This window comes from Pseudonaja textilis, chromosome Z (assembly GCF_049901715.1).
Source record: "Pseudonaja textilis isolate UNSWEBS1 chromosome Z, rPseTex1.2, whole genome shotgun sequence".
In the NCBI taxonomy this organism is placed as follows: domain Eukaryota; kingdom Metazoa; phylum Chordata; class Lepidosauria; order Squamata; family Elapidae; genus Pseudonaja; species Pseudonaja textilis.
This window is the reverse complement of record NC_142008.1, coordinates 100,124,804-100,152,298: the sequence shown is the minus strand read 5'-3', so window position 1 is coordinate 100,152,298 and position 27,495 is coordinate 100,124,804. Positions and strand designations below refer to the sequence as shown.

At 38.7% G+C, this 27,495-nt stretch overlaps 1 protein-coding gene across 2 annotated transcripts; it reads left to right on the top strand.

Moving 5' to 3' along the window:
• Positions 1 to 1,460: 1,460 nt before the first annotated feature.
• SAMD14 (sterile alpha motif domain containing 14) lies at positions 1,461 to 25,979 on the top strand. Of its 2 annotated transcripts, XM_026710899.2 has the most exons (11): positions 1,461 to 2,023; positions 5,519 to 5,684; positions 6,050 to 6,101; positions 15,034 to 15,191; positions 17,005 to 17,314; positions 19,180 to 19,267; positions 19,421 to 19,495; positions 20,326 to 20,485; positions 21,420 to 21,539; positions 23,040 to 23,195; positions 24,971 to 25,979. In XM_026710899.2, exons 3-11 carry the CDS (start codon positions 6,062 to 6,064, stop codon positions 25,124 to 25,126), a joined length of 1,263 nt encoding a protein of 420 aa, XP_026566684.1. In that variant the 5' UTR covers positions 1,461 to 2,023; positions 5,519 to 5,684; positions 6,050 to 6,061; the 3' UTR covers positions 25,127 to 25,979. The 2 variants fall into 2 exon arrangements, with proteins under 2 accessions (XP_026566684.1, XP_087774576.1); XM_087918450.1 differs by lacking the exons at positions 1,461 to 2,023; positions 5,519 to 5,684; positions 6,050 to 6,101 and having other exon boundaries at positions 14,434 to 15,191.
• Positions 25,980 to 27,495: the final 1,516 nt, after the last annotated feature.

Sequence of the window (27,495 nt, the reverse complement as noted above, 5' to 3'; positions counted from 1 at the left end):
TGCTGAGGACAAAGCTGGATCTTAGTGGTTTTTCTAAAAGCCACTAAATTGACAAACATGGACTACACACATCTGGAATTAAAATTACCCTTAAGAGTTAAAATGCTAATGATAGAATAGACACTTAAAATATACAATCATAATTTATTCAATTAAACTTACATACTTTTTAAATATCTGGTAATATGAATCCATTGTATATTAAACGAAAATCCTTCTTTCTTCCCAGGATGGGAGACTGCATAGATCTCTGCTCCATTTTATAAATATGTAGGTTGCTCATGAAAACTGCACAGAATTGATGTAAACTTTGCAACATATAGCTAATCCAGGTTTAATATCATATGAAAAGTATATAATGGCTGCTATGGTCCAGAGTTGCCATGGTAATATTACCTAACTTAGTTCCCTCCATAATTAATTTTGAAATTTCCAAAATTCCTAATAGTCGTGATAAATAGGCTACCTAGGAATTTTGTAGCTTATAGTGCTCATAATTCTGGAAGCACCAAGCTGGAGAAGGCCACTGTAGAGATTCAGCCATAGATTTATTATGGGGTTACATATCAAGTGGATATCAAGCTAATGAACACCAACTATAATAGAGAGAAGAAACTATGTCCTACAGATGTCCTTGAATTTCCAATAACACTGGCCATAAAAAGGTGAGGAATTTTGGAAGGTATAGTTTAGCAACATATAGAGAGCCTCAAGTTCCCGTTGCACATTTTGGAAAATCTAACTGATAATAGCTTCACTAAATAGCAGCTCTGGGTCATTCATTTGATGTGAGTTAGTGAAGAATATTTAGTTATTAGTAGGACATTTCCAACATTTTTCTACTTATACTTTGAACAGTAGAACTGGAAATCAGGAGTTTATTTCATTCTTGCATACAGAATAACACAATAATATTGCTCAGGAAACCCTATACCATTTCAGACAAATATATTTGCCATTTGTTCTCTACCTGCAACTGCTGGGCATTTAACAGTATCTGAACATGGGAACTCTCTGTAAATGATGTGTTTATCCATAGATTCTGTGATATTCAAAATCTGAAGACCGTTCACAAGGAAAGCTCTCATGTAATCATCAGGTGATGAAAAGCCCTGGTGTAAACTAGCTTGAATCTACAGCTCATCTGTTTATGGGATATAAAAACAGTGATGCTGAGATTCTATGAAGAAAAAGAGGAAGAAGAAAATAAATTGATATCAGTAGTTAAGCAAATCCTGCTTCTCTGCAAAAAAATCTTACCTGACAAATAATTCTGCAGAACTTAAAAGCTGGCAAAAATTTCTGTGCCACTTGTGTTTCTCATAGTCAAGACTTTACCTTATAGGAGGGGGACTCTGGGATCCGTCAAGAATTGCAGATTTTGCCGCGTCCTTCTGCCACTTATCCCTCCTCCTTCTCCCCCTCCTACCCGCCCCTTCCACATCCATACCGGTCTGTGTGCTCATTACTCTTTCCGGCCGCCTGGAGAGATGCCTGATACCATCAGATCAGACCCAGGCTTCCTGGGAAGTAGAGAAGCCAGGCAGGCAGGCTGCTCTAACCAAAAGCTTCAAGGACCTCAGAAAAGCAACACAGCACTTGTGCGTTCTGGCTAATCTGCTTCCAGTTTTCAATTAATCTCCGCCTCCAAAACTCTGGGACCACCCATAGATACAGTTCGATTATTTTAGAGGTTAATTGATTTTATTCTATTTTTTTGTTTTTCTTTTTGGTTTGGGTTGTTTCTCTCCGCCCCCGCCCCCCCTCTTTTAAATCAGCACCGCAAAGCTGCAAGCTCCACCTCCACCGGGGAAAACAGCCCGGATCTGGATGTTTTCCTCCTCTCCTCTCTTGCTTTACTCTTCTTTTGTTTGGTGGTTTTGATTTTGGATGCAGACATTGCAGGAACACGATAACAAGCAGAACTGGTGGAGAGACGATGGGAAGAAGAGAGAAAGACTCGGAAACTGCAGCCATGAGATCCTTAGATCTCTAGGTTTTTGAAGATGTCTTGGGGCGTCAGGTAAGCCACACTTCTGTGTTTCCCACCCCTTCCCTCTTGTGTTTGAGCTATGATAAATTTCAGGCACTTCTGTAGCTGAGAAAAAGGCCTGGGGATAAAGAAGAGACAAGGAGGACAAAATCACCAATGAATTGTGTTCAGGCCTTTAGCTTCAAAGGTGACATGTCCTCCAGTGGTCTTCAGTTAAAGGTTTCTTCCCACCCCATGTTTCTTTCTGCTCCCATGTGGCCAGGAGAATTATGGAGATTCCTAGAAGTCTGATAGAAGAGAAGGAAATAACTGATCTACTGGAGAAGACTTCGAGGCAAATCAACAAATGGATAAAAATCAGGGTTCACTTCTTGTTATGAAGGAGAGGCAACGCAGGGGACAGACCGGTTCTTTGCTACATTTGAAAGTCTCCACCCTTTGCAGATTGGTGTGTTATGATTTGACATTCTACCAGTCATTCTTACGATAAAGTCTCTTGGCACTTTTAGTAACCCAGTTATATTTGTTATCTTGTGGAAAATAAACTTCTGTTAAAATGCAGGTAATATTTTGAACACAAACGACCTATTTCTTTTTGACACAGTCTCTGTTTTCTTTCTCTGCTCAGCTTTAATGGACTGTCTTCAGCTGCAGGGGGTGGCTCTATTATAGGGGGCTTAATCAGTGGGAAGAGCACCAAAAGCTCAACCAAGTACTTTCCCACTCCTTAATAAACTTGTTTAGTTTCGCGTTGCTTACTAAATGAAACTCCTAGCTGTGCTTCCAAACCACAGGTAGGTTGAGTGAAATTCCATCTCTGGTCTATTCTATTGCCTTTTACCAATCCAGGAACAGATTTTGGACATCCAGTTAACTCCCCTCCAACACACACACACACACACACACACACACACACACACACACCCTACACCATCCCCATGAATGGGAAAAGAGATGGTGCAGTGACTGCAGTGCTCCATATGGATTGGGGTGGGGGAGAGAACCTGGTTTGGAAGTCCAGAGCGGCTTTCTGACATTTGCTTCTTCCTCTCAATCTGCTCTGCAAGGCTGTTGTGAACTCAGGGAGCAGAAAGGCTCCACAGAAGCTGAGCTGTTTCTTGGGCAGCATCTTACTGTCTTTTGCAAAGAAGACATGGATGAAGCTGATGAATTTGATGTCGCTATGCATGAGGGAGGGAAGAGGGAGTGTAAAGCTAGGAATTGTGTGTGCTGCTGGACCATTTATGTCTTTTCTGACAAGCTTTTTAAAGGAGGGTACTTTCCTTTTACCAGATTTTCTTCCTTTTTCTGAGCTTCCTCTCTTTATTTTGCTGTGAATGTCCCCAAACATGTCCTTCCCTGTTTGTCTTTTCTTCTGGCTTCTCTCTCTCTCTCTCTCTCTCTCTCTCTCTCTCTCTCTCTCTCTCTCTCTCTCTCTAGTGATGCCAGATACTTGGGAGCTTTGAAAGCACTGAAGGCAGGAGATTAACAGAAATTGGGGGTGTGAGGGGAAACACCACCGGGCCATTCTGTTTCCAACTCATGCTGAAATGAACTTGGGTGGTGGATTCGTTTGGTAGCAAGAGGGTCTGGACAAAACCCCATTTGTGTAGGAGATGACAACAAACCATTTCCAGAAACAGAGCAATATCCCATGCACATACACAGTTTTCTATAGGATCTCCACTTCTCCAAATTACGTTCACTTGACAATGTCCTATAGGAAAGCTCTCTGCATAGAAAGCTGTTCTACACTATTTCTTTCCCTCTCTCATACACACAAACAAAATTTTACTGACAACTGAAGTAAACATAAATGTGAGCATACAAACGGAGAAAGTACTTATGAGAGAGCATCTCTTACTCCATTTTGAGACAATTACTGAGATCCAAAAGTGAGTCCTCCTTGAAAGGATGGGCATGCCATGTAGACTTCAGTCTTTTTCTTTCCTGGCTCTGACAAAACTAGTAAGTCTTTTTGGATACCTCTGGATACCTTATGACAACATCCTCCTTTTCCTCTGTTCGTCTGTTTTCCATTTTCTTCCCACCTCCTGCCATCTATTTCATCTTGTTTCTCCAATAGGCAGGCCTAAGCAGTGGCTGACATGCAGCCCAGACATGTGGGATCACCCCTCCTCTATATTCATTTGATCTTCAGCTTTCCCATCAGGCTAGCAAACGCACAAAGCTTTTGTGTCAGAGAGAGAGGTGGGGTTTGGTATGGAAAATTGGCCAGCGGGGTGGCTTGGCTGATGTTAACTGTTCTTTGATGGAGTGGAGAGGCCTATCAAACCACAGTGTCATGCAAGGACTAAATGCACGTACAGTACAAAATGAATTTCCACCTCCCACCCTACAAAAAACGGAATCAGCGATAGTTTCACAGTTTTAAGATTGGTATGTTCCGTCTTCTTTATTAATAGGTTCCGGCCCTGTTTGCCTTCCTTTGTCCACACAGAAGCAGCATATGGGTTGGGAGGATGGGGGGACTGGTGAGAAATGAAGGGCTGACTTATTTAGATGCCTAAATCAAGGCATTTTTCAGAATGGCTAAAGAACTTTTTGATTTCTGTATGGTATAGTTCTACCCTTGCTAGTTTCCCTTTGGCTTTTTATCTTTATCTGCTGCTGCTTTTACCCTATCCAAGTTAGTAAGTTTATTTAGTAAGAGTTTCTCATTGTAATTTACATTTTATGTTTTCAGTATGGTTGTACCCCACAAAGATTTCTACAAAAACTCTACTCGGGAATTATTTCCGATTGATTTCTAAATTTTGGTTCAGTACTAGAGTTTTCAGGAAACTTAAACAACTTTGAATGTTAATCTTTTCCCAGTCACTAAGGGTTTTTTTTTTTTAGTATTATACGGTAATGCTACTTCATTATAAATAAGGAATCTTTTTTACAATGGAAATGTAGGATAGAAATATTATAAAATAAGTAACTCTAGATTATTTGATAGCCTGTCCAAACTCTAATAAAACAAAACATATAATTGAGACTCTCTCTCCCCTCCCCTCTCTCTTTCGCTTGCACACACACACACACACACACACACACACACTAATCCTTTAAAACTGTTCATAATGAATTCCTAAGTATTTACGTACAAGAAAATTCAGGGGAAAATCACACTACTAGACAAGCACCAGTGTGGAAATTGATGCTAAACCTCAGCAGGTATGCACTAAAAAAGGTGTATTTAAGGTCACATATATCATTTAAACTAGAGATTACCCACTCTTGCTGTATTTGAAGCTTTGTTATGTTTAAACAGTAGTTTAAAGAAAAAATACCCTAAAAATAGCTAACAGCCTGTTGCAAGTGCCTATCAATGATCAGCCTCTAGGCTGAAGCTTCCTGATGGGCATCTATTGATTATCTGTTACATTTATGTCCTTCTATATCCTCTTTTCAGGGACATGTGAGGTCATCGTTCATTCCAGAGATGGAGTGTTTACAGCCTCAAGGTCAAATACAGCCCTATAGTGGGGTTTTGTTTTTTGTTTTTGTTTTTGCTAGAAATGGTGTCCTTATCCTCAACATAAACCCCTTTGTAGGATTATTGTCGGTCTGTCCATTGGAGCCACAAACAAGTGAAGTGCATCTAATACAACTTTTATGCTGAGGCCCTCTCCCAATATAAAGCATCAACCAGAGCTGCTAACTAGCAAACTTTTAAAAAAAGGTAACATTTTGACAATAAATTGTTTTATAATTGTATTTTATTTACTTTTCAGTGTTAAGAAACACATTTCATTCACAGATGCAGGAGAAGTAATCATCAGTATGGCATTAAATGCGTTGGTCTATTACGACAGATAAGCAGAATCGCTGATAAGTCTCCACTTACTCATTCTGTCGGTATTGATTCCTAAGAATGTTTTATTGGAAATGTATCTTTAAACAAAGCAGGATTTGATTTGGTTTCTTGAATTGGGGCAGAACTGCTCACTTTTTGCTCTCTTTCTCTATATTCTGGAGTGCATTGAAAGACCCAGGTATTTTGTTTACTCCCTCTTTCTCTTTGTGTCTGTGTTGATCCCTTTACAGATTGACTTCATCATGTCTTCCTCCAAGCTCCAAGATGCAGATGAAATATTTGGTAAGTACTGTATGCCTTCCCATCTTCATTCCATCTGTTGTCCATCCAGCAACTGCTCCCTTAGCAGAAATACATGGATCCTACTCTTTGCAGGTAACATTGTGATATCAAGGGTGGAAGGGCAAAGGAGATGTATGAAGTTACCCGTAATTTCATATGAAGTACATTCCCAACTTCCACTTCCAGAACATGTGCTAGAACATAGGTTTTGGTTGAGGGGGAACAAGATGGAGCAAACAATTCATGCAAATTATACAGAGATTTGTATAATTGTTTCAGCTCTCAGGATGTAAACATGCCATTGTATCATTTGCACAATGATATCAGATGGTGTGTGCTGTCCTTTTGGCACAATTGCAGTTTGCTGAAGATGGCACTGGTTGTGAGTTGGTGTGATGGGGAACTCATAGCATATGTTTTTCATAGTCTCAGTGACATTTTCACAACATGGCCACTTCGTACAATTGTATAAAGTGTATTCCAAATTCAGACTGGCAATGTTTCTTAGTGCAGCAGAGGTTTATGAAGAAATACAAAGAGGTCTAGGTAATCCCATTTACAGACCACAACTGGGACCAGCAAATTGATCATTAAGTGAAGCGATCACTAAATGAAGCCATGACTGTGCTTGCAAACTTAATTTTGCTGTATAGGCCTACGAAGGTTGTAAATGCAACAGTTGGTCATAAAGCTACTTCTTCATCACCATTGTAAAACAAGACAGTTGCTAATCAAGGATTTCCAGAATTTCAAGGAGGTTTGAGATGAACTGCATTTTTAAGGTAAAACAGTATATTTTCATTGAGGTGGAATCACTATGATATTTTCCTCATGTATTGGCTAATAGTATTATACCTAGCTCAATGTTGTCCATCTGATTGACAGAGGTTCAGCTTTATGGGAACCTTGTCACAAAAGTTTCTGAAGCAAGATGGGCAAGAGAGTAAAAAATCATGGGGCTGAATTTTTGTTAGAATTCCATGTCCTTTTTTTCCCCCCAGGCCATGTTGTTTGATATGGCTTAGCTATAATATTTGGCATGCAAAATTATCCTTCTTCCTATTTCTCCCACAACAGTATCAGATGGCTAGGACTGAAAGAAATTAACTGGCTCAATTCATCTAGCTTCCATGCCTATGGAAGACTAAAAATTATAGACTCCCAGTTCCTTCTTTACTATCTTAACCAGTACAACAAAATGTGGACTAGACTGGTATCTATAATGTAGCTAGTGGGGTTTCTCTGCATGAATTCAGGTGACTATTACCATCCATAAGATCAAATACTGATACCTATTTTGTCTCAATTTTAAAACATTCTGTGGCTTGGAACCAATATTTTAATTTTCTATTTCTTCTTAAATATGAGTTCCATAGCTACTTGGTTAGGAGTTGTAGGAGTTATAGACACAACACATTTAGAGGCAACATGGTGAAAGCAGCTATACAATGATTTGTATCAAAAGTGTAGGAAATCTGTTCCTGCTAATTCATCCAGAATTGTTTACTCTACTAACCAATACTGGCAGTGGCCATCATATGGAGGAAATATGCAAGATGGAATTTTAACAAGATACTTCTCAGATTTGGAGCTAGCTCTTTGGTTACATTCCTCCTCCAATCAATAAGCAGGAGACCAGAGCTTCAAAATAACTATGTATTTCTACTACCGAGATTGGGTCACTTTAATATCATTTCCTTGTTCCAGACCACAGATGGTTCCTGGCCCATGCATTCTCCCAATAACCTTTGGGTCAGTATTTTCATGAAGCAGCTCTGTTCCAAAATTCATGTGCTTTAACTCTTGACAGAATTATTGAACAACTGTGCACACTCAAAACATTCATTATACATTATAGAGCTATACAACTCTTGTGATGTAGCCAATTAGCTCCATGCCCATCTTAGGACATAGCTGGAACAAAAGAAACCAAACATTATATTTTGATAATGTTGGCATGACCTTCTGTTCTGCCTGCTAGGCATTTTCCATTTCTACCCTTTTCAATTCAGCAGGCTGGAGTTTGAGGACAGAGATTGTATTGGATTTTGGAGGGCACCTTTTAGTCTGGAATTATAGCACCTAAAAACATAGATATGTAAGCCACTCAGAGCTGGATTTAAGATGGGCAACTATACAAATAGTTTAAATAAATATATACAGTATTCTCTCCTGGATTGCAGAGAAGGGAACTTGCATATTTCCAAACAAGTACTTTTAATTAAAATTTCATAAAGTATATTAAAGTGATTTTTTTGGAAACTCACAAACCAGTTTTAACATTTTGGAGGACAAAAGGACTCAGTTTAAATGGACATAGTTATTGGGGTTGGTAGAAGCTTTAAAAATATCTGTAACTAAAATAGCATAGTTTTTGGTGAATTCCTGATCATTACTTTAAAAATCCTCTAACTTGGATCTGCTATTTAGTAAATGCATCTTGATCAAAATTAATATAATTTGTGCTTAATTTAACAAATTGTAAAACATTGTGATCTTGATTCAAAACTACAGTTGGTCTGTATTATTCAATTAGTAGGCATCTCTGTGAGGCTTTGGCATCATAACTGAAAGATTTGATGCCAACAATCAGAGATGTGATTACAATATTGAATTAAACAGAGAACAGAAGACAATCATTTCCATTTAAAAAAAAAAATAGCATTAAATCAACTCCAAGGGCTTTATTTAATTTCAAATCTTCAATTATTTAATCTGTTTTCTCTTTGGAGAATGGTTCATTAAGACTCAGCCTGTGAATTTCTAGTACAGGAACGATTTTAAAAATATGATTTATTATGTTTAGATCTCTGTATTAGACATGTATAGTTAAGCATAAAATGCTATACACAATATTTTATTTCTTTAAAAAGTTCTCCCACCTCCATCTATATGTAACATATTCATAGTTTTTAAGAGTTGCAGGGATTGTGTCGAGCCTACATTTATTAAGGCTTGGATGGGCATCCAACTTGACGAATTATCACCTTCGACCACTGACCTTGAGTGGCATAGTCTTAGAACTACAAATGGTCTGCCAATGGTTGTGTGCACCTCATGGTTGTCTAGTTTAAAATGAATTTAAGTTAAAACAGTGGGTCTTTGGAATCTCCTTCTGATAGACTACTTTATTTTATTTATTTTTTCTGTGGCTTGCACACTGCTTCAGTCTCATAGCTTTGAGCAGCTTATACAGTCCAAATATATAATTCTAAGTTAACAGAAGAAACAATATAAAAAAATCACCCACCAAAGTACAGTATAGTCAATGAATTGAGAAATATTCAAATAAAGCACCTACCCTCATTATTTAGAAAATAATTCCATAATTAAAACATCCCCCCTACAATCTCTGAAAACTCTACAGAAAACCCAAAGTTTTCAAATATTTTAATGTTTATTTTCTGTCCATTTTGTGTCATATTTCTCAATGAGTGAAAATTCTAAGCATGCCATGTCTGCTAGCAGATGGTTGACAAATAGATTCTACCTGATCCTGCATATAATCAAGTCTCAAGCCATCTAGGGCTGGATGGATGATAACAGCAATTCAATTGCATATGGATGCAAACTGGTGTGGAAGGACAGACTGCCTGAATAGATTAAAAGCACCTGTGCTTCTTCCTCCCTCCTTCTCCCTTCTCGGCCTCCCACATCATCAGAATGACCCAGCTACCAGTCAAACCATGACTGTCAGTCAAACCACAGTGTTTGGCAAGAAGGAGGGGAAACAAGATGGCTGCCCAGAAATACTGCCAATACAGATCAGAGCAGGAAAAAGTAAACAAAAAGAGCCAAAGCAAAAGAGTTAAAGAATGAGAATGTCCCATTGAGAAAAAGCAACAGGAAAGAAGGCAACAGCTGAAAACCTGGAGAGAGGAATATTTATTTCATTCAGACTGGTTCAATCTGTTTCCCTCAGACAGAGCAAAGATTCAGAAGAAGAGAAGAATCAAGAAAACCAACCAGGAGCAAACAAAAAGATAAAGACTTTGACAGAACAGAAATAGAAAGCAGAAAATAAAAAAGAGCTTATAGAAAATAGTTAAAATAAAAAAGTTTTATTATTAATTTCTACAATAATTATAGCCGTTTATAATTTACAAATTCCTTTTCGTTTTATTTTTAAGCTTTCCTTTTGTAAAATACATCTCTTCCCCCTCCTTCACCACCACATTATTGTTTGAAGAAGCTATAAAGCTCAACCAAGTGCCAGGTTTTCAGTGCTTTGAGTCTGGTCAATCTAGTTATTGGCGGTTGGTTGGTTTTTTTTTTTCAAATCCATGACTGCAACCAATTCAGCTCCTGCAAAAGAAGTTTACTATAATACATTCCACAGGTTAATGATCTTCAAGAACAGCTCAATAAAAAATAAGTCACTGAAATCCAACCATGAGATGACAAAGGAACTAGAGATATTTGCTAATGTTTCCTGTTTCTGGAAAGGCTGCAATTAATATATGAAGCTGGATTAGCCATGCCCCCCACCCTTTTTTGCCCACATGAATCATAAGTCTAATAGCACATCTAAGTTGCACATTGGCTCTGCCATGGGGAGTACTGCTCCATTCAGAATCAAAGCTGGGCTTGTTTGGGAGTCAACTGGCTTTAGAATCAGCAGCAACTGTCTGCAGAAATTAACCTGAGCTTGATTCAGATCCTAATCAGACTTTGTCCCAAAGGTGCTATTTTCAAGAGGCAACTGGACTTTCTGGTTTTTCCTTGAAGACATTTCATTTCTCATCCAAGAACCTTCTTCAGCTTGGATAAGAAGCGAAATGTCTTCAAAGAAAAAATCCAGAAAGTCCAGTTGCCTCTTGAAAATGGGACAACCATGACCTGGATGACCGAGAGTCTCCAAAGACTTTCTCTGTATCTCCTGTTCAACTCAGGGTGGAGATCAGGGGTGGGATTCAAATTTTTTAACAACTGGTTCTGTGGGCGTGGCTTAGTTGGTGGGCGTGGCTTGGTGGTCATGTGACTGGCTGGGCGTGGCCAATTCAACATCACTCTCATTGAGGCATGTATCTCCTCGCCTGGCCTCTCATGACTGTGGGGATGCTGCAACAGTCATAAGTGTGAAAAATGGTCATGTCACTTTTTTCAGTGCCATTGTAACTTTGAATGGTCACTCCACACAAGCAAAGTACCAGCAAAAGAGGGAAAGAAAACTCCAGAGAAGTTCCAGAGACAGGAAGTCTAGTCCTGCCAAGGGTTAACGGAGAGGCAGTTTCTGTAAGCAACACCAGAATGTTTCCTTCCTGCCTTCCTAACAGGATTAGGCCAGTAATTTCTTCTAACAACCAGTTCTCCGAACTGCTTAGAATTTTAACAACCGGTTCTTGCGAATAGGTGCGAACCTGTAGAATACCATCCCTGGTGGAGATACTGTATATAACCAAGTGCCATCAGCGTACCATAGCAATTGGACTTGGACTTATATACTGTTTTATTGTGCTTTACAGCCCTCTCTAAGCAATGTACAGAGTCAGCAAGCAGTTTACAGAGTCAGCATATTGCCCCCAATAATTTGGATCCTCATTTTACCCACCTTAGAAAGATGGAAGGCTAAGTCAACCTTGAGCTTGGTGAGATTTGAACTGCCAAATTGTAGGCAGCTGGCAGTCAGTAGAAGTAGCTTACAGTACTGCACTCTAACCACTGCGCCACTGTGGCTCATGATATTCTGATGATATTTCTGTGCTTGTGGATGACTACTCTAGCAACTTCATGTAAATGGTAAAACTGGTGTTATCAAATGATTCTGAAGCCTTTTGATGTTATACAATCTTTGATCAGGATTATGTTTAACTCCAGCAAAATATGCTGTTTTGTTTATTTTCCATTTTTGTATCCTTTGATATTTACAAATTATTTTATCCATAGACTAATCAAAATTGGAGTCTTCATGATAATGTTCTGGTTTTGGCAATGTGCTTCTACTGTCACTGCTCTGTCTTTGGGGAAATGGACACAAGATCCTACGCAACACCAAAGACTCCTTCCTTCATTATTAGCTGGATGTTCAATTTTTAATTGTAATTATATTTTCATTTCTATTTTTTACATACCTGAAATCTGCCTTGAAAAATGGTGGATGTTCATATAATCATTTAATTAATGACACTAAGAATGCACAGATAAAGCTGAATTTTATTTAGCATAGTAAACAAGTCAGGTTTACCCTTTCTGAGTCTATGTAATATCTTCATACTCAGACAAGAATACCACAGTTTCACTCAGTATAAATCATACAAACCAAATGAAGCTTGATTCTGGGTTTTTTGCCCACTTAGATTAAATCTCAGTTATGGCAAATTAATTTTACCTGCAAGTTTAGTTGCTGGGCCTCACTACCCTTGCCATATTGATGGCCTGGTTTTTTTTTTCTTCATTATGATAGATTCAGAAAATCCAGTTACATTAAAAGGGAAGTGGGGCAAGGCATTGACTTTGTGTCACTTGCCAGAGAATGGAAAAAATTGTTCCTTGATTCTGTGTTAATGAGATAGGGATACAAAGATATTTTCCATTGTCTGCTAAAGCAATGCCTACATTAAGTTTATTCAAAAACACCATTCCACAAAATAGTAATATTTGAGAATTTTCCAGATTACATAGAATTCTCCACAGAGATTTAATGTACCCACTTCTAAAACTGTTGGAGCAAGAATTCTGTGGACAAGAAATCCATAAAGTCTAAATGTTAGTTTTCCAAAATTCAGCAGGTTGTATTTATCGCTCGTGCTTGCTGCTGTTTGATATTTCATGCCCTCTAATATTAAGGTTTCTCATTTTTTTTATTCTGTGTGATAAATTAAATAGTAGCTGTCTCAATACTCAAAAGATATTCAGCTGTACATAGGACTATACACAGAGAGAGCAAGTAAGATCACACATATGCCACATTTATCTTTTCTGAAAATAACCAGTTTGCTTGTTTCGTTCAGTGCATGGAACAAAATAGTATCTAGGGAAAATGTTCTTGAAATGGTGAGTATATACAGCAAATGAGGCAATTTTGTCTCTGTGGGTGGGAGAAAATTTGAATATTTAAGAACTCAGGCTGTGTGTGTGTATAAAAGAGAGTGGGAGAGAGAGATGTGTAATCATATTATTAATCTATAAATTGGACTTTGTCCATGAATAAAAGCTACCCTCAAATATTTGCACAATGTAACTTATCTTCACTCTTATTTGTTATGAAGACCACTTTGGAAGAATACGATGACTGGTAACAGAGCAGCAGGAGGAAGATGCTTATTTCCTCAACAAAACACTCAATAAAAAAGAATAAACAAAAATATTTCTCTAATGAAAAACTTAGGATGCAACTCCTCACTTGCTTACTTGAGAGTAGGCTCTGTTGAATCTTCTAGAAATAGAACAGAACAGAATAACAGAATTAGAAGGGACTATGGAGATTCTAGTCCAACTTCTTGCTCAGGCAGGAAAACCTGTACTATTTCAGACAAATGGTTGTCCAATCTCTTCTTAAAAACTTCCAATGTTGGAGCATCCATGTCTGGAGATAAGTCATTCTATCCAATTTAGACTATGTATTTAGCACAAATAAATCTATTTGGGTGAAAAGATTATATTACTACCAGTGTTTATCAAAATCAGTTGAAATCCAATTGATGTCAACTGATTTCCAAGTAAAGTCAATTGTAGCCAAGATTAGTTATGCAGCAATATCTATAAGATAGTACTTCAAAGGTGACTTTCTCAAAATTAATAAATGTGGCACAATGTGCATTAGTTCATTTAATTTCTCAAGAGAAGTATGTTTCAAGATTCAGTAGGTCTTGATTAAAATGCAGTGTCTATGTAGCTATATAATATACCTAGCTCTTCAGATTTTGTAGAATTGTACGTATTGGCAGCTCCAGCTTGTGTGGGCAATGGAAAGTAGTGCCGGTACTTGTAGTTTAGCAACATCTGAAGGATTATAGGTCTTCCATCTCTGATCTTCCTCTTCTATTATGAACAACAGTGGTGTATTAACATAATTCCCATATGACTGGAATAGTGGAACAAAGCAGGCTGAAAGCTGTGATACAATTAATTAGCATATCCAATCTCAGATTCTAAATTTTGGGTTCAGGTATGATCCTATCACTTCTATGTCTTTCATTTGATATCTTTTGATTTGGAAAGTTAATTTTTGCAGGGAAAATCCAGCCTGCCACTCTAAGGCAAAGACTGATTTTTTTGGCCTGGGAAACATCATACATGTATCCTCATTCTAGCAATATTGCACACTGAATCCACAAAGGAGGCTACAAGTAACCAACATGACAATTTCCATTAGGACATGGTAAGAGATGCAACTAAAGCCAATTGTGCCATATACTAAATGTAATACACAACAGCATCCAGTCATCTGGATGTGACCTTATGTTCAAGAAATCACTGTAGGTGGGTGAGCATATGCTTGACGGAGAGCAAGTATAGAGAAAATAGTCTTATTGATGCCATTGCTTGATGGCCAAGAGTCAGGATCTGTAATAACCAATCCTATACGAAGCCTGTTTATTATGATATGCCATCTCCAGCTTCCAATCATGTATTTATAAAAGAGTATGCTGATCGTCCGTGTGTTCCTCTCTTCTCTGAACAGTCTTTCTGTTATCTTTTCTCCCTTTTAACCCCTTCATTCCACTGCCTTCTTCTTTGCGTCTCTCCTGGGGGGGTTCATGTGAACTGCTCTCCTCTTCCTCTTCTTCCTTTCCCTTCTCTTGGCTGCATTTGCCCTGTATACTGTCTTGTACACTTGCTCCTTATCTCTGTGCTGTTCTTACTTCTCTCTGCCTTTTCTTTATGATCCCTCCATTTCTCCCATTCTCTCCAATGCTCTTTTTTGCCTGCCCTCTCTTTCTGCCCCCTTCCCCATTCTGCTCCCCTTCCCGTTTCTCTCTTTCACTCCCAGATTTTAATGATGTGATTCCAGAGACCCAGAGGCTGGACAGTAGTTTACAGAAGGCCCGTGCCCAACTCTCAGCCAAGGGCAGGAGACAGCGCCCCTCTCGGTCCCGCTTGAGAGATAGTGTCAGCTCAACAGAAGGTGACGATATCCTGGACAAGAAGGTTGGTGCCCAGATGCTATTCGCTTATATTGCTATTGATGCAGCCAGTTTAGGATATTTTGTGCATTTCACATTAACAGTGTGGTTTGCTTTGACGTCAGCTTAGTGTGTTGAACTAATAATTAAACAAATACAGAGTATTCTTGGTGTACAGCTTAAAAGAAAAAATGAATGAGAACTTATAAAAGTACTCTGTTTTATGGTGATCTTTTTATTCTTTAAAAAAACAAAAAAAATTTTTTCCAAAAAAAAATTTTTTTTTTCCAAAAAAAAAGTTTCAAGTATTATGATACATGAGGCTTAAAAAGTCATTTCAGTATTTCAGTATTTGGTCCAATGATTAAAACACCAAGCTGCAAACAGTAGAGTATGAATTCTAATCCCACCTCAATCATGAAAACTGGCTGGGTGACTTTGGACCAGTTGCTTTCTCTCAGCCCACTCACCTCATTGTGCGGGGAAAACAGGAGAAGGAGGGTTAGATATGTTTATTGCCTTGGGTTAGTTATAAAAATAATTAAGATAAGATAAATACAGTAATAAAATTAATTTACATTTTTATATTTATATAAGTTTTATATTTTCCATCTATTCTAGAATGAAGAAGAAACTATTGCATAACACATCACACACACACACATATGTGCGCATATGTGCGCATACAGTAGTAGTTTATTCTGAACATTTGCTACAGATAACACGCAGCACATACACATGAAGGGATGGCCTAAAAGGAAGCAATGCTGGGAGGTGGGGTTGTAGATTTGCTGCTCCCCACCACCACCTGTCTTTCCAAGCATTTTTTCTGGATGTTCCCTTCTTAGAAAAAACAAGAGCACGATTTATTACCCAGTTGATTGGCCATCTGTCCAATAGTCCTTTTACTAGATCTTCCAAATAATGCTGTATGAGACAGTCACACTGGCTAGTGGTTATAGATGCCGCTGCCATCTCACTGTCACTTTGAGGTCCCTTTCCAGAAGCGATATTCCATGTGTTGGAGTGACATTCTACTTTGAAGAAGTGCATGTGTTTTAGTAGCAATGAGGCAACTCTTCTGGGCAGCTCATGGTGCCTTAATCACAGTTCATAGCTTTAAGTAACTGCTTCCTTTGCTTAATCAAAGGGCTAGCTCAGAAGTAAGCTTTGTATATGCAGTAGAGGCTGCACTCAGGATACAGATAGTCTTGTTTTTAACCTTAGTATTCATTCATATTATATACTTCTCTTTCAATATCCATGGAACATTATCCAGAATAGCCTAGCACTTAGGGCCTGCTGGCACTTGTTCAAGAAAGCGGAGTGCTGTACTCTTTGCCAAAAACAATGAGATAGATGATAAGACAATAATGATCAATATATATAAAGGGGAAAAGAAAAGAATGAATAATAGTGGTGGAGAGGAAAGACTGGCCTAGCTGGATTTTAAATATAATTGCCAGCTGGTTAAGAACATAATGGTCACCTAATCTAGTTGAACAAAAATTCTGTGTTACTATTTTTTTTTACCATATGGAGAATTATGTTATTAAAATATATCACCAGTTGCCAGTCTGGTAATCAAAACAACTCAAATGGACATGTCCAGACATGTTCGCAAGGTGGCCAAAGACTCAAGAATTCTGGGAAGAGTAGTCTAACAAACTGACAGTGCACTAGTTTGGGAGAAGTTAAGATGTTCAGTAGAAATGTATTTCTCAGATGAACTTCATGTTTCTTTCTGTGCCTTTCTGAAGGGCATCCTCTCCCTTCAGGGTGTGCTGAGATGTCTTTAAGATGAACCCATGTAACCTGATCTCTGCTTTCCTCTCCAGGTGGGCGAAGGCTGTGGAAGCCCAATCTATCACGTGAGATCGCCTCTTCATGACTCCCTACAGGCCTCAGCATCTCCCTCTAGTTCCTCAGTCTTCACTCGCACCATTGAGTTTTCTTTTGATGCCTCAACAGTACAGAGATCCCTGGAACAGGAAGAGCTTTCCTCCTCTCCTCTCATCCGTTACCGACCCCTGACCAATACCCTCTCCCAGGAGGGCCTAGGGAGCACACCCACCAGCTCCTCACCCAGGTCCTGTCCCAGCTCAGACAGCTCGCCTATCTATGCACGAAGAGAAAGGCACAGTGAAGGTAACAGCTGGCTTAACACATTTGGAGTCAGGGAATGCTGAACGGAAGACTTAGCAATGAGGGAGGGCTATCATTGTGAAAAGCAAATTCAGATATAGCTCCTCTCAGACCAGTTTGATGCAAAGGATATTTGGGATTTTGAGTTTAATCCAGTCTATATCAAAGGTTCTTGCTTGGATGTGAAAGAGAAGCAGTTGTTGAAATATCCTTCTTAGTACTGTTATTAGAAGATAGTTTTTCTCCTTTCCATATAGTTACTCGGCTTACCCTGATAATGCTGAGACTCTCAGTAATCTGTCTCTATTTCCTAAAAACACTTGAGTAAGCTCTAGCACCAGTTAAAATGTTGTTAAATGTTTTTTAAAAAGCAGTAAAAGTATCTGGAACTCCTCTCTCCAAATGGAAGGAAATCCAAAAACATGCTGGCCTCCCTTATGGTTATAATGCAGTTCTATCATATTATGAAACAGGCCATAGCAAGGCCATTTTCAGCCTCTGCGTCTCTCCTGAAATCCCAGGATTCTGGAGGGCCTTTCCTGTTGGTGTCAAGGAAAATATATCATTATGTTTTTATTGATAATCTGCTTATTTGTTAAAATTATCTTCTAGATTTTATTGTATGTTTTAACAGTAAGCAAATGGCTTCTGATGCTTTATTATGGCTACATATAAAATAGTTAGTAAATAAACAATGAATATATGAACATTTGGTATCTTGATTGTGGCCCCAGATCTTCAACTTGTGGCACAACATATCTCACCATATGGGAGTGAGGCAAAGGAAATGCCTTAAGCTTTGTATTTTATCCCTTAAAAATAACTGATTCCTCAAATTATATCCATTCTTATTACAAGAGCAAAATCTTCTCCAAATTAAAAAGGGAAAGAGACAAATATATATTTGAATTTACCTGTTCTGATATAGCAAGATATTATTGGCTAGGCAGTCTGGGACTCTTGGAGTTACCCCCATATACTTATTGTTGAGTGCTACATTCCCTTCCAAAACTCTTTCCCACAATTTTATTTTATTGCTCCCCTCTCATAAAAACTCTGGATTGTTTTCAGTTATAACTTTTATTATATTATTTATTTGTTCTATTTATATAATGCTCTCTAACGAGGATGAGGATGGTATAAAATCCATGATTGGACCAATTAATCAATCATCACTTATCTTGATTGGCTCCAAGGATTAAATGGGATGTGCCAATTACAGAATGTCCACCTGTGAATGGCACAAGTAGAGGAGAGAGAAAAAGAGTTTTCTCAATGGACTTTTGAGGAACTATATCTTTCATCAGCCCTGAAGCTGAGTACGCATATTGTGTAATGTCATAAAAAGATTTTAGCTAACAGTTCTGAGTGGACACTGTCATTCTTCAAAGTAAAACACAGATGATGTTTTAGCACAATATGGTTAATTGTGACTTATTCAATAAAGCATGAGTATATAAACTTTGGCACCATGTAAACCCAGCCTGAATCACCTGTGTGTGTGTGTGTGTGTGTGTGTGTGTGTGTGTGTGTGTTGATGTTTGTATTTTTTGCTGTGCTTAAATGTTTTGCAACAATGATTTCTTTAACATTCACAAGAGCAGAACAAGCACTTAATCTGAAATCACTCCAATAGGCAGAATAATTTTATGCGTGAACATTTCATGGGACTTATTTGTGAGCTGTAAATTTGTTCAGCACAACAGCAGACATAGTAATCAAAAGACGTATCCCCATCGCATATAAAACACCCCCTCTTAATAGAGCATCCTGGAATAAAAAGCAGACTTCCAATGTCAGCTAGCTCAGTTTTCCATTAAGTTGCTTGTTTCTGAAATAAAGCACAGAGTCCCTTGTTTCTTTTCCAGATGACAGCAGAGATGCTAGTCCTCCAGAACTGGAAAGTCCCACAATTGGGCTTGACAAGAAAACACGCCGGAAGTTTCTGGATTTGGGGTGAGTCCTAGAGATTGGGCTTGGTAAGAAAAACAGTGAATCATTTTCTTTTGAGTTTTCTGCATGGTAATTTCTAGTCCTGTCGCTGTGAGATTTCACGGGACTACACAGATAGTTCTGTGTGCTTGTAATCGTGTTGCTTCTCATTTGCAGGGTCACGCTCAGGAGGGCCTCTTCTGGGAAAAGCAGAAAAGACAAGGGAGGCAACCGCCTCTCCATTGGCAATAGGTAAGTGGTTAGGATTTACCCAAGCTCCTCTAAGTTAAATTCTTATAGAGCCCTGAAAATAACCTGGAAGACACAAACTCCTATCAAGGAATTATACAGATGGCTCCCAAGAAGGTATTTTTTAAGAGTACAACTGTGCTTCTTTGTTCAACCACTTTAACAGGGCAGTTTCCCTGTCTGGAATTTCCCCCTGGAATTTGTACATTAAAGATTGTAGAGCACTTGATGACTGTGAATAGGCCTGTTTTTTTTTTATATGGAGTATGACAATTGCAGTCACAATGACTAAAAATTAGTGCCAAATTTGTGAAGATTAGGGTCATGGGCTTCCCTCTACTAATCTCAAAATCTTGGCAAACGCATCATCTTGATATTTTTGTGAAACCAGCTGTGTTTGTTTTTCATCATTGCTTGGCTGAGTCACAATAAGGGATGTGTAAAATTTATCATTTCAGGGACAGAATATTCCAGATTTTCTTCCTGACCATAGAAATTTTGGAGGTGTGCTGATTGTTTTTCGGAAGAAAATTTTCTGGAGGAGAAAAGAAAAGATTGTGATGCAGTCCCCCACATTATTTTTCTAAAAAGATCAGTCACTAGATTTACTTCTCAGAAAGTAAAGAAGAATTGGATCAATGCAGTCTGGAAGAAACATGGAACATTTTGGCGTTTCCCGGAACATTCCATATCTGGAATGGTACATTTTGCACATTTCAGCACACAACTTCCCTCAAGGAATGATGCATGTAAAATTCACCTCTCAGAAGAAAAAAAAAAGAATAGAAAAATTACTGAGGCCCTTTTCCTTGTTACCTGTCTGACTTGTACAGGGAGTTGATGGAGGGTTCCAGCCGTTCCTCGGGATCGCCCTTCATGCCTTTTTCCTGGTTTACAGACAGCGGGAAAGGCTCAGCCTCTTCAGGCAGCACAGCTTCTCCTACCTCTTCCCCCAAGAACGAGGCCTTCAGCCGCAAGAAATCTGCCTCCCAGGTTTCAAAACCATGTATTATGGGGGAGAGCTGGAAACCTCATAAGGACTATCTACCAGAGTAGGCTAAAATGAGGTTGGATAAGTCCAGCAAGTTGTGGGAACCAAGGTATTGCCTTAGCATATTGTGTGAATCAGGGCTTCATATTAAGCCACGAGATGTTTTATTTCTTGAAGCACATCATATCATGTGAACACAGCAGCTGTGTTTTATTTTATCTTATGTGGGTCCTGCCTTAGAGCTAATGCAACGAGGCTGTGCAATAACAGTACTGAATGGGAACAGGGAACAAAGGAGTGGGACTTTTATTTAAAATGTTTTGAAACTATCACTTTTTAAGCGAAAAGCAATTAGACAGAGCAGCTCTTTGCTTTTGGCCTCAGGGAAGTTTTTTTTTTCTCTGACATTAAAAACTGAAGGGTCGACTTGGATAATGTTCCCAGAAGTACAGGTAGTCCTCTACTTATGACGACAATTGAGCCCCCAAATTTCTGTTGGTAAGTGAAATGTTTGTTAAGTGAATTTTGTCCCATTTTATGACCTTTCATGCTATAGACAACCACCGCAGTTGTTAAGTTAGTAACATGGTTGTTAAGTGAATCCGGCTTCCCCATTCACTTGTCAGAAGGTCACAAAGGGTGATCACATGACCCCAGGACATTGCAACCATCATAAATATGAGTCAGCTGCCAAGCATTCAAATTTTGGTCATCTCGCAACTATTTAAGTGTGAAAAATAGTCGTAAGTCACTTTTTTCAGTGCCATTGTAACTTCAAACGGTCACTAAGTGAACTGTTGTAAGCCGAGGACTACCTTGTACAAAATGTCAAGAGATATGTTTGCTTTTCTTGACAATCTTGTCGTCCGCATCCTCCATCTGTGCTTAAGAACGTCAGTTCTGCTCTCAGCTTCTCTAATTCTGCTTCTTTGCCAGGAATCCACCCTAAGTGATGACTCCACCCCTACCAGCAACAGCCCTAAGTCCCTGAGCATGGCTCTGCCAGAGACCAAGTGCTCCTACCCATACCATACACTGTCACAATCATCTGATGAGGTGAGCCCTCTAGTTCTCAAATCCTGCAGAATAATGCTGCAATTCCTCTTTTGCCCATGGAACCTTCCTGCTTCATAGGGACTAGACATTTATTTTTATAGTGCAATTGTGTTTGGACACTGAATTCATCCCATCAAGAGCCAGCCATTCAAGTTGCTGTCCCAGTTAAAACAAGTGAATAAGTAATAATATCATAACATGTGGAAAACAAATGCCTGAATGTTTAATATCACTTGGGTTATAAGAAGCTACATTATTTAATTGGGTTTTATTCCAGCATAAAATGGTAATAAAACTGTGAATAATGAGAGGTTGAATTTATAGGAATTGGGTCATAGCCTAAGGTGATCATCACCCCACAGGGAGAGTTATCCAACTGATTATAACCTGCATGATGTTAAAAGCAATGAAGAGACTTTACAATCCCTTGGTGATGAAGAATGTGCACTGCATATAATAATGTTGTGCAACCCATTGAGCAGGAAATTTAGGGACATTACACGAATAATCTCACCTTTAATAATGTACTTGGAAGTTGTACAATTAGAAAAAAAAAAACCTGGATAATTGCAAAGAGTGAGCTTTTTTTGTAATTGTAGAGTAAAAGATAACTTTCTAATTCTGCTTATATGAAGGAAATCAGAAGCTACCTGTTTATTTTTATTCTTTTATTCTGTAATATTTTTTATTCTTTCTTTCTGCACGTTTATCTTCTTTTTCTGTTTTCTGCTTTTACTTTTCATTAGTTTGCATTTTTATGTTATTTATTAAAACTTCCAATAAAAATTATAAAATGAAGAGAAAAATGTACTTGATGCTTGTACAGAACCCCATTCATCATTTCATGCAAGCAAAAAAGAAACATGAAAGAAAAGCATAATTGTGGATACAAAAATACCTTTTTTCATGTGTTGAGGTTTGGGGTTTTAGTGATTCTGGATATGTGAAACTGTTGATAATGAGGATTATCTAAAGCATAACATATTAATGTATTACTGAAGAAGAATTGTGATTAGCACAGTAGCTGCCATGATTATATTGCCAACAATAAAAGCAACATAATTTCTACCACATTCTTCCATTCAAATATCTTGAAGTGGTGTAGATGGAGGCATCCCTGGAGGGTTTTTATTGACAAGTGATGAACCACATGTTGTGATAAAAGATATCAGGACCTAAGTATGCAAGAGAGGGATTTGCATCAAGATGTTGCAGCACTTGTATTCTGACATCCTTTTGATATAATTGTAGTTTGCTATGGGTCCTTCCGATTATAGAGAAAGCCAAGTAATATTTTTCCAATCATAGATTGAGTTTTAAAATGAGTTAAAGTTTATGGAGAGGCTTCCCCCACCCCCACCCCCAGATGGCTGACTAGATATGGTAGCAGGAAGCTTAAACTTTACATATAGAATACAAGAACTATTGGCAATATCAGATTCCATCTTCTCTCTCTTTCCTCCCTCCCCCCACCCCCCCACTAAACAATCTTCTCGGAAGTTTCTGGATGAGCCTCTGAGTACAGCTTCAATGTGGAGCAGCCAGAAAGTGGGCCAGTGGCTTGAGAGTTTGAACCTGGAACAGTACATGGCAGAATTTGCTGCTCAAGATGTGGATGGACAACAGTTGCTGCTCCTTGATGGAGCCAAATTGAAGGTAATGGAGAAGATGATTCTCTGAAAATGGGTTTTTGAAAGTTAGATTGATCAGTTTATGAAGTAGTGTTTGGCAAAAAGAAAAAAGATCCTCTACTTTATATTTTTGGTCCTACAAGTATAAATATAGCATCGATAGAACAAGTCGTGCTCTAGTTAAAAAAAAAGTTCAATATGTATGTAAGCACGGATCTTAAATGTAGGCATTTCTATTAGCAAGCATTTTTCTCCAAATTGATTCCAAGCTGACAAACTTTTAGAAAAAGATCTGAATTATTTAAGCATCCAAGTCATATTTGAAATGCAAGGATTCATAGGAATATAACATTATATACCAGGTCAGAATCTTTATTCATATAGTCTAGGATGTCAATTTCATCAACAAATATCAAAGTTTTACTCCAATCATATCACTTTAAGCCAGGCTTCCTTATATTTTTCAGATAGGTTGGGCCAAAGGGGTCAACTCCAATTATTGTGAGCTAGTCTACTTATCAGGTTGAGAAATGGCAATTTTATGTGAAGATATAAAGGATGGAAACTACTCAGTTCTACTACTGGGTTATAATCCAGTCAACATAATCCAGGCAAGGGAAATAGTCGGAGTTCACATTTTCAGTCATAGGAAAGATCCAGAATTTGACCAGCTTAGAATTGACCATTTATTGTCAATGTAATGCATGAATACTAAAGTACAAAAAATCACATGACCTGAAAAGATGAGCGATTACAGGTAGTCTTCGACTTATGACAATTGAGCCCAAAATTTCTGTCGCTAAGTAAGGCAGTTGTTAATTTGAGCTTTGCCCCATTTTACAACCTTTTCTTGCCATCCTTGTTAACTGAATCACTACAGTTGTTAAGTTAGTAATATGATTGTTAGGTAACTCGGGCTTTCCTATTGACGTTGCTTGTCAGAAAGTTGCCAAAGGAGATCATGCTGCAACCATCATAAATTTGTGCCAGTTGCCAAACATCTGAATTTTGTTCACGTGACTGTGCGGATGCTGTAATGGTCACATGCTTGAAAAATGATCCTAAGTCACTTTTTTCAGTGGTTTGAGCCATCACTAAACAAACTGTGTTGTAAGTCAAAGACTACCTATACTTCTCTCTCTCTGGTTGTAAGGAGAAGGGAAGAGAAAGAGATGGAATGGCTGGGTACATACCCAGCGATATATAGTTTGTGTTCCTTTTGACTAGTCTCATGCATATATTTGCATACACTTGAGAGGTAAACGGTATCTGTTTACTGAGCATCAAAGAAATACCTCAGTATTCCGTAGGCTGCCTTTCAGTCATTTCAAACGGAGTCCTTTATGTGGTTCTTTGGAATACAATCCACGCGGAGGGGAAGACCCTAATGTGTATGTTTTTAAAAGGCTTTGAAAATACATCTCTTTACATCTCAATAAAATCACTGGCAATTTTGATTCTTTTTTTTTTAAGTTACCGTCTTTAGCTTTGGATTTGGTTTTATGGTTTTATCTTGCTGTGATAAAACTATGAAGACACCACAGTAATATTTGCAGACCAATAAAATTATATATGAAGCCAGCCATTGTGACTTAATCAAGAACTTAATCAAGGTATTAGTTCAGGAGCTCAATAAGAGAAAGTGAAAAATGCAGTCACCAAATCAATCCCTTTTGCTGCTGAAGTATGGATTCTTTTTTCACTAGAAACCACAGTAACTTAAGGGGCCACAAGAACAGGCACTGGGCTCCCTAATGCATGCCTTGATTTTACAGCTATATCGTTCCTCCATCTCCACAGGCACTTGGTGTCAGCAACTCTCATGATCGGTCTCTTTTAAAGAGAAAGGTGAAGGAGCTGAATGCAGCAGTCGAGAAAGAGAAGAAAGCCCAGGAAAAGATGGAGAAACAGAAAGAAAAACAGAAAAAGAAAGAACAGGAACAGAGGAAGAGTTAAGCAAAGAGGGGAAGGGGGGGAAATTACCATTTCCCAGCATAGGCTTAGACCCATTTTCCCCTATTCCTATGGAACATCTCTGGAATGAAAGGGATGGACATCAGCATCCAGGAAAACGGAGGGCAAGATGCAAGCATGGTCCTACCAAATGTTATCGGCTTGGGTGGGACATAGGGTGAAGCTGAACTTGCTCTGGGACTAGTTAATGGTGACACCAGCAGTAGGAGCTTGGCACACCACGAATGGTGGGTTGGCCACAAGGGACAGAGAAGACAAAGTTGATGCAAATAGTGTCCCCTCTACTATGCCAGGACAATCCAACTGCACTTTCCAGGGGTCAGCAAGACTCCTTTTGCCAGTGGTACAACATAGAGGTGGGTGATGATGCCATCTCCCCAGCCCCTGCTCTGTGTAATACAGTCAGATGACACGGCTATATCTCTATATTTCCCTATTCATCTTATTCCTCTACACAAAATTGCTCACCTCAAAGGCTTTGATGGGTTCACACTCTGTGTCAGTTAAGTGTCCCATCACACCCTCCTGCCATTACCAGGGGGACGCAGCTTGCAAAACACGACACACAGACATGCATGCAAACACATACACAAACACTCTCAAAACCCAAAGTTGAGACAATTGCACAAGAATTTTTCGGTTCCTCTCTCCCTCTGCATCAAGTGGACAAAGCCATTCTTTGCCCATTCTTCGCATATGCCTACAGAATGATATTGCTGGGAGTGAATGGGTAGGTTGCTAAGTAAGAGACCGAACCGTATATGGAGGAGGAGCTTTAGATGCCTGGCAATATACAGCAAAGAACCACAGTGTAATAAAAGAAATTTTGCATTGTTGGCTGGTTTTGTGCATCAAAGTTATTGCACAGATTAAGTGGAGGGTCTCCCCATTACTTCCTAATAGTCTCATGCTGGCAGTACTGCTTTAAGGCTGATTCAAAAGGAGAAGCATAATCCGACACTCCAAGAAGACCTTCTTTTTCTCATTACTGTATTTCTTTGCTTCATTAAGACAACATTCCATTTTCTTCTTAAGAGGTTTTTTTGGGGGGGTGGGGGTGGGGAAGAAAGCTGGGCATACAGGATAAAGAAAAAGCAATTGATAAAATGCTTTTCCTCGCCCTGGAAGAAAAGGCAAGCAGAGGACGTATTACCCTCAGAAGGTTTTGCATCTTGTTCCATAATATTATTTTCTATTTACCATGAAAGTGGAAGTCAGAATGAAGGGAAATTAAAACTACATCACTACATATATTCCACTATATAAGATCTGATCTCCGATGCCTTCTGAGAACTTAGGTTTGTTTTATCCATTTGGCACATAGTATCTGCAGACAGGGCAATCGGTGCATGTCTGCAACCTGCAGCCCACCATGCAGTGAGATTCTCCACCCACCCACCCCTCACTTTCTGTCTCCTTTTGCTGAATGTGCAATAATCTTGTTGGGCTGGAGGCGCTTTCTAAACCTTTTATGTGATATTGCTGATGAAAAACAAATTGTGTTCTATTAAGAGAATGTAGGTGCCTCAGGGGAAATGCACTTTGCCTCTCCGGTGTTCTTAAACTGCATGGACAGCTCAGCCCGTATTAGCAGCTCCCAAGTTCTTCTGGAGGGAGCAGAACAGCAATATTTAGACTCCCTTGTCTTTTTTTTTTTTTTTTTACTTAGGGAGGGTTTATAGCTCAAAATGGATGCTTTAAACTTTGTCAAGTGCCACTTGTTGCAAAACCTATCCAGGTCTAGTAATAACAGATTTGCTCAATACAATCAACCTTTCAATTTCTCTCACAACCGTGTTATGGCATCACAGCCTTGAATTATATTCTACTAATTCACAGAAGCTTATAAACACCCCAAAAAGATCAGGACTGTGTAGAGACTGCTGAGCCCACATCGAGGGTTGGATCCAAATCTCTAGAAAGAGCTGGTTTGTTCCCAGTTAGCAATGGAGAAAATGCAGCTCCATTCTAACTGGGAAAAGTTCTCCCAAGGTAAGTTTTCAATTGGAGTAGTTGTGGAAGTCATTCATTATAATGCATGAACCTTCCCAACTATCAAAAGTTTCTGTAGAAATTTCTGCACAGTAAAACTCAGGGTTTGCAACTGTGGAAGGCATGTCCGCCTCATATTGGTTTAGGTGTTTTTCCCTGGAGAGAGAAAGAAGGATCGACTGAGACTGAAGAGTTCGTGTTCATTAAGACGACTTTCGGTTTTCTTCTTGCAGTTGACTTTCTCTAAGTCAGTTTTCTAGTCAAAGAAACCTCAATGGATTCAAGCCACAATCACAGGCTTCATTCTTGTTTTGTTTTGTTGTTTATGGATCTTAATCTGTCCTTTAGATTACTCTCTC

Coding starts and splice junctions, on each gene's coding strand:
- SAMD14 (XM_087918450.1), top strand. CDS start 14,925: ATGATCCCTCCATTTCTCCCATTCTCTCCAATGCTCTTTTTTGCCTGC. Junction 19,268..19,420: donor CGGAAGTTTCTGGATTTGGG/GTGAGTCCTAGA, acceptor TCTCATTTGCAG/GGTCACGCTCAGGAGGGCCT. Junction 21,540..23,039: donor TGTCACAATCATCTGATGAG/GTGAGCCCTCTA, acceptor TCTTCTCGGAAG/TTTCTGGATGAGCCTCTGAG.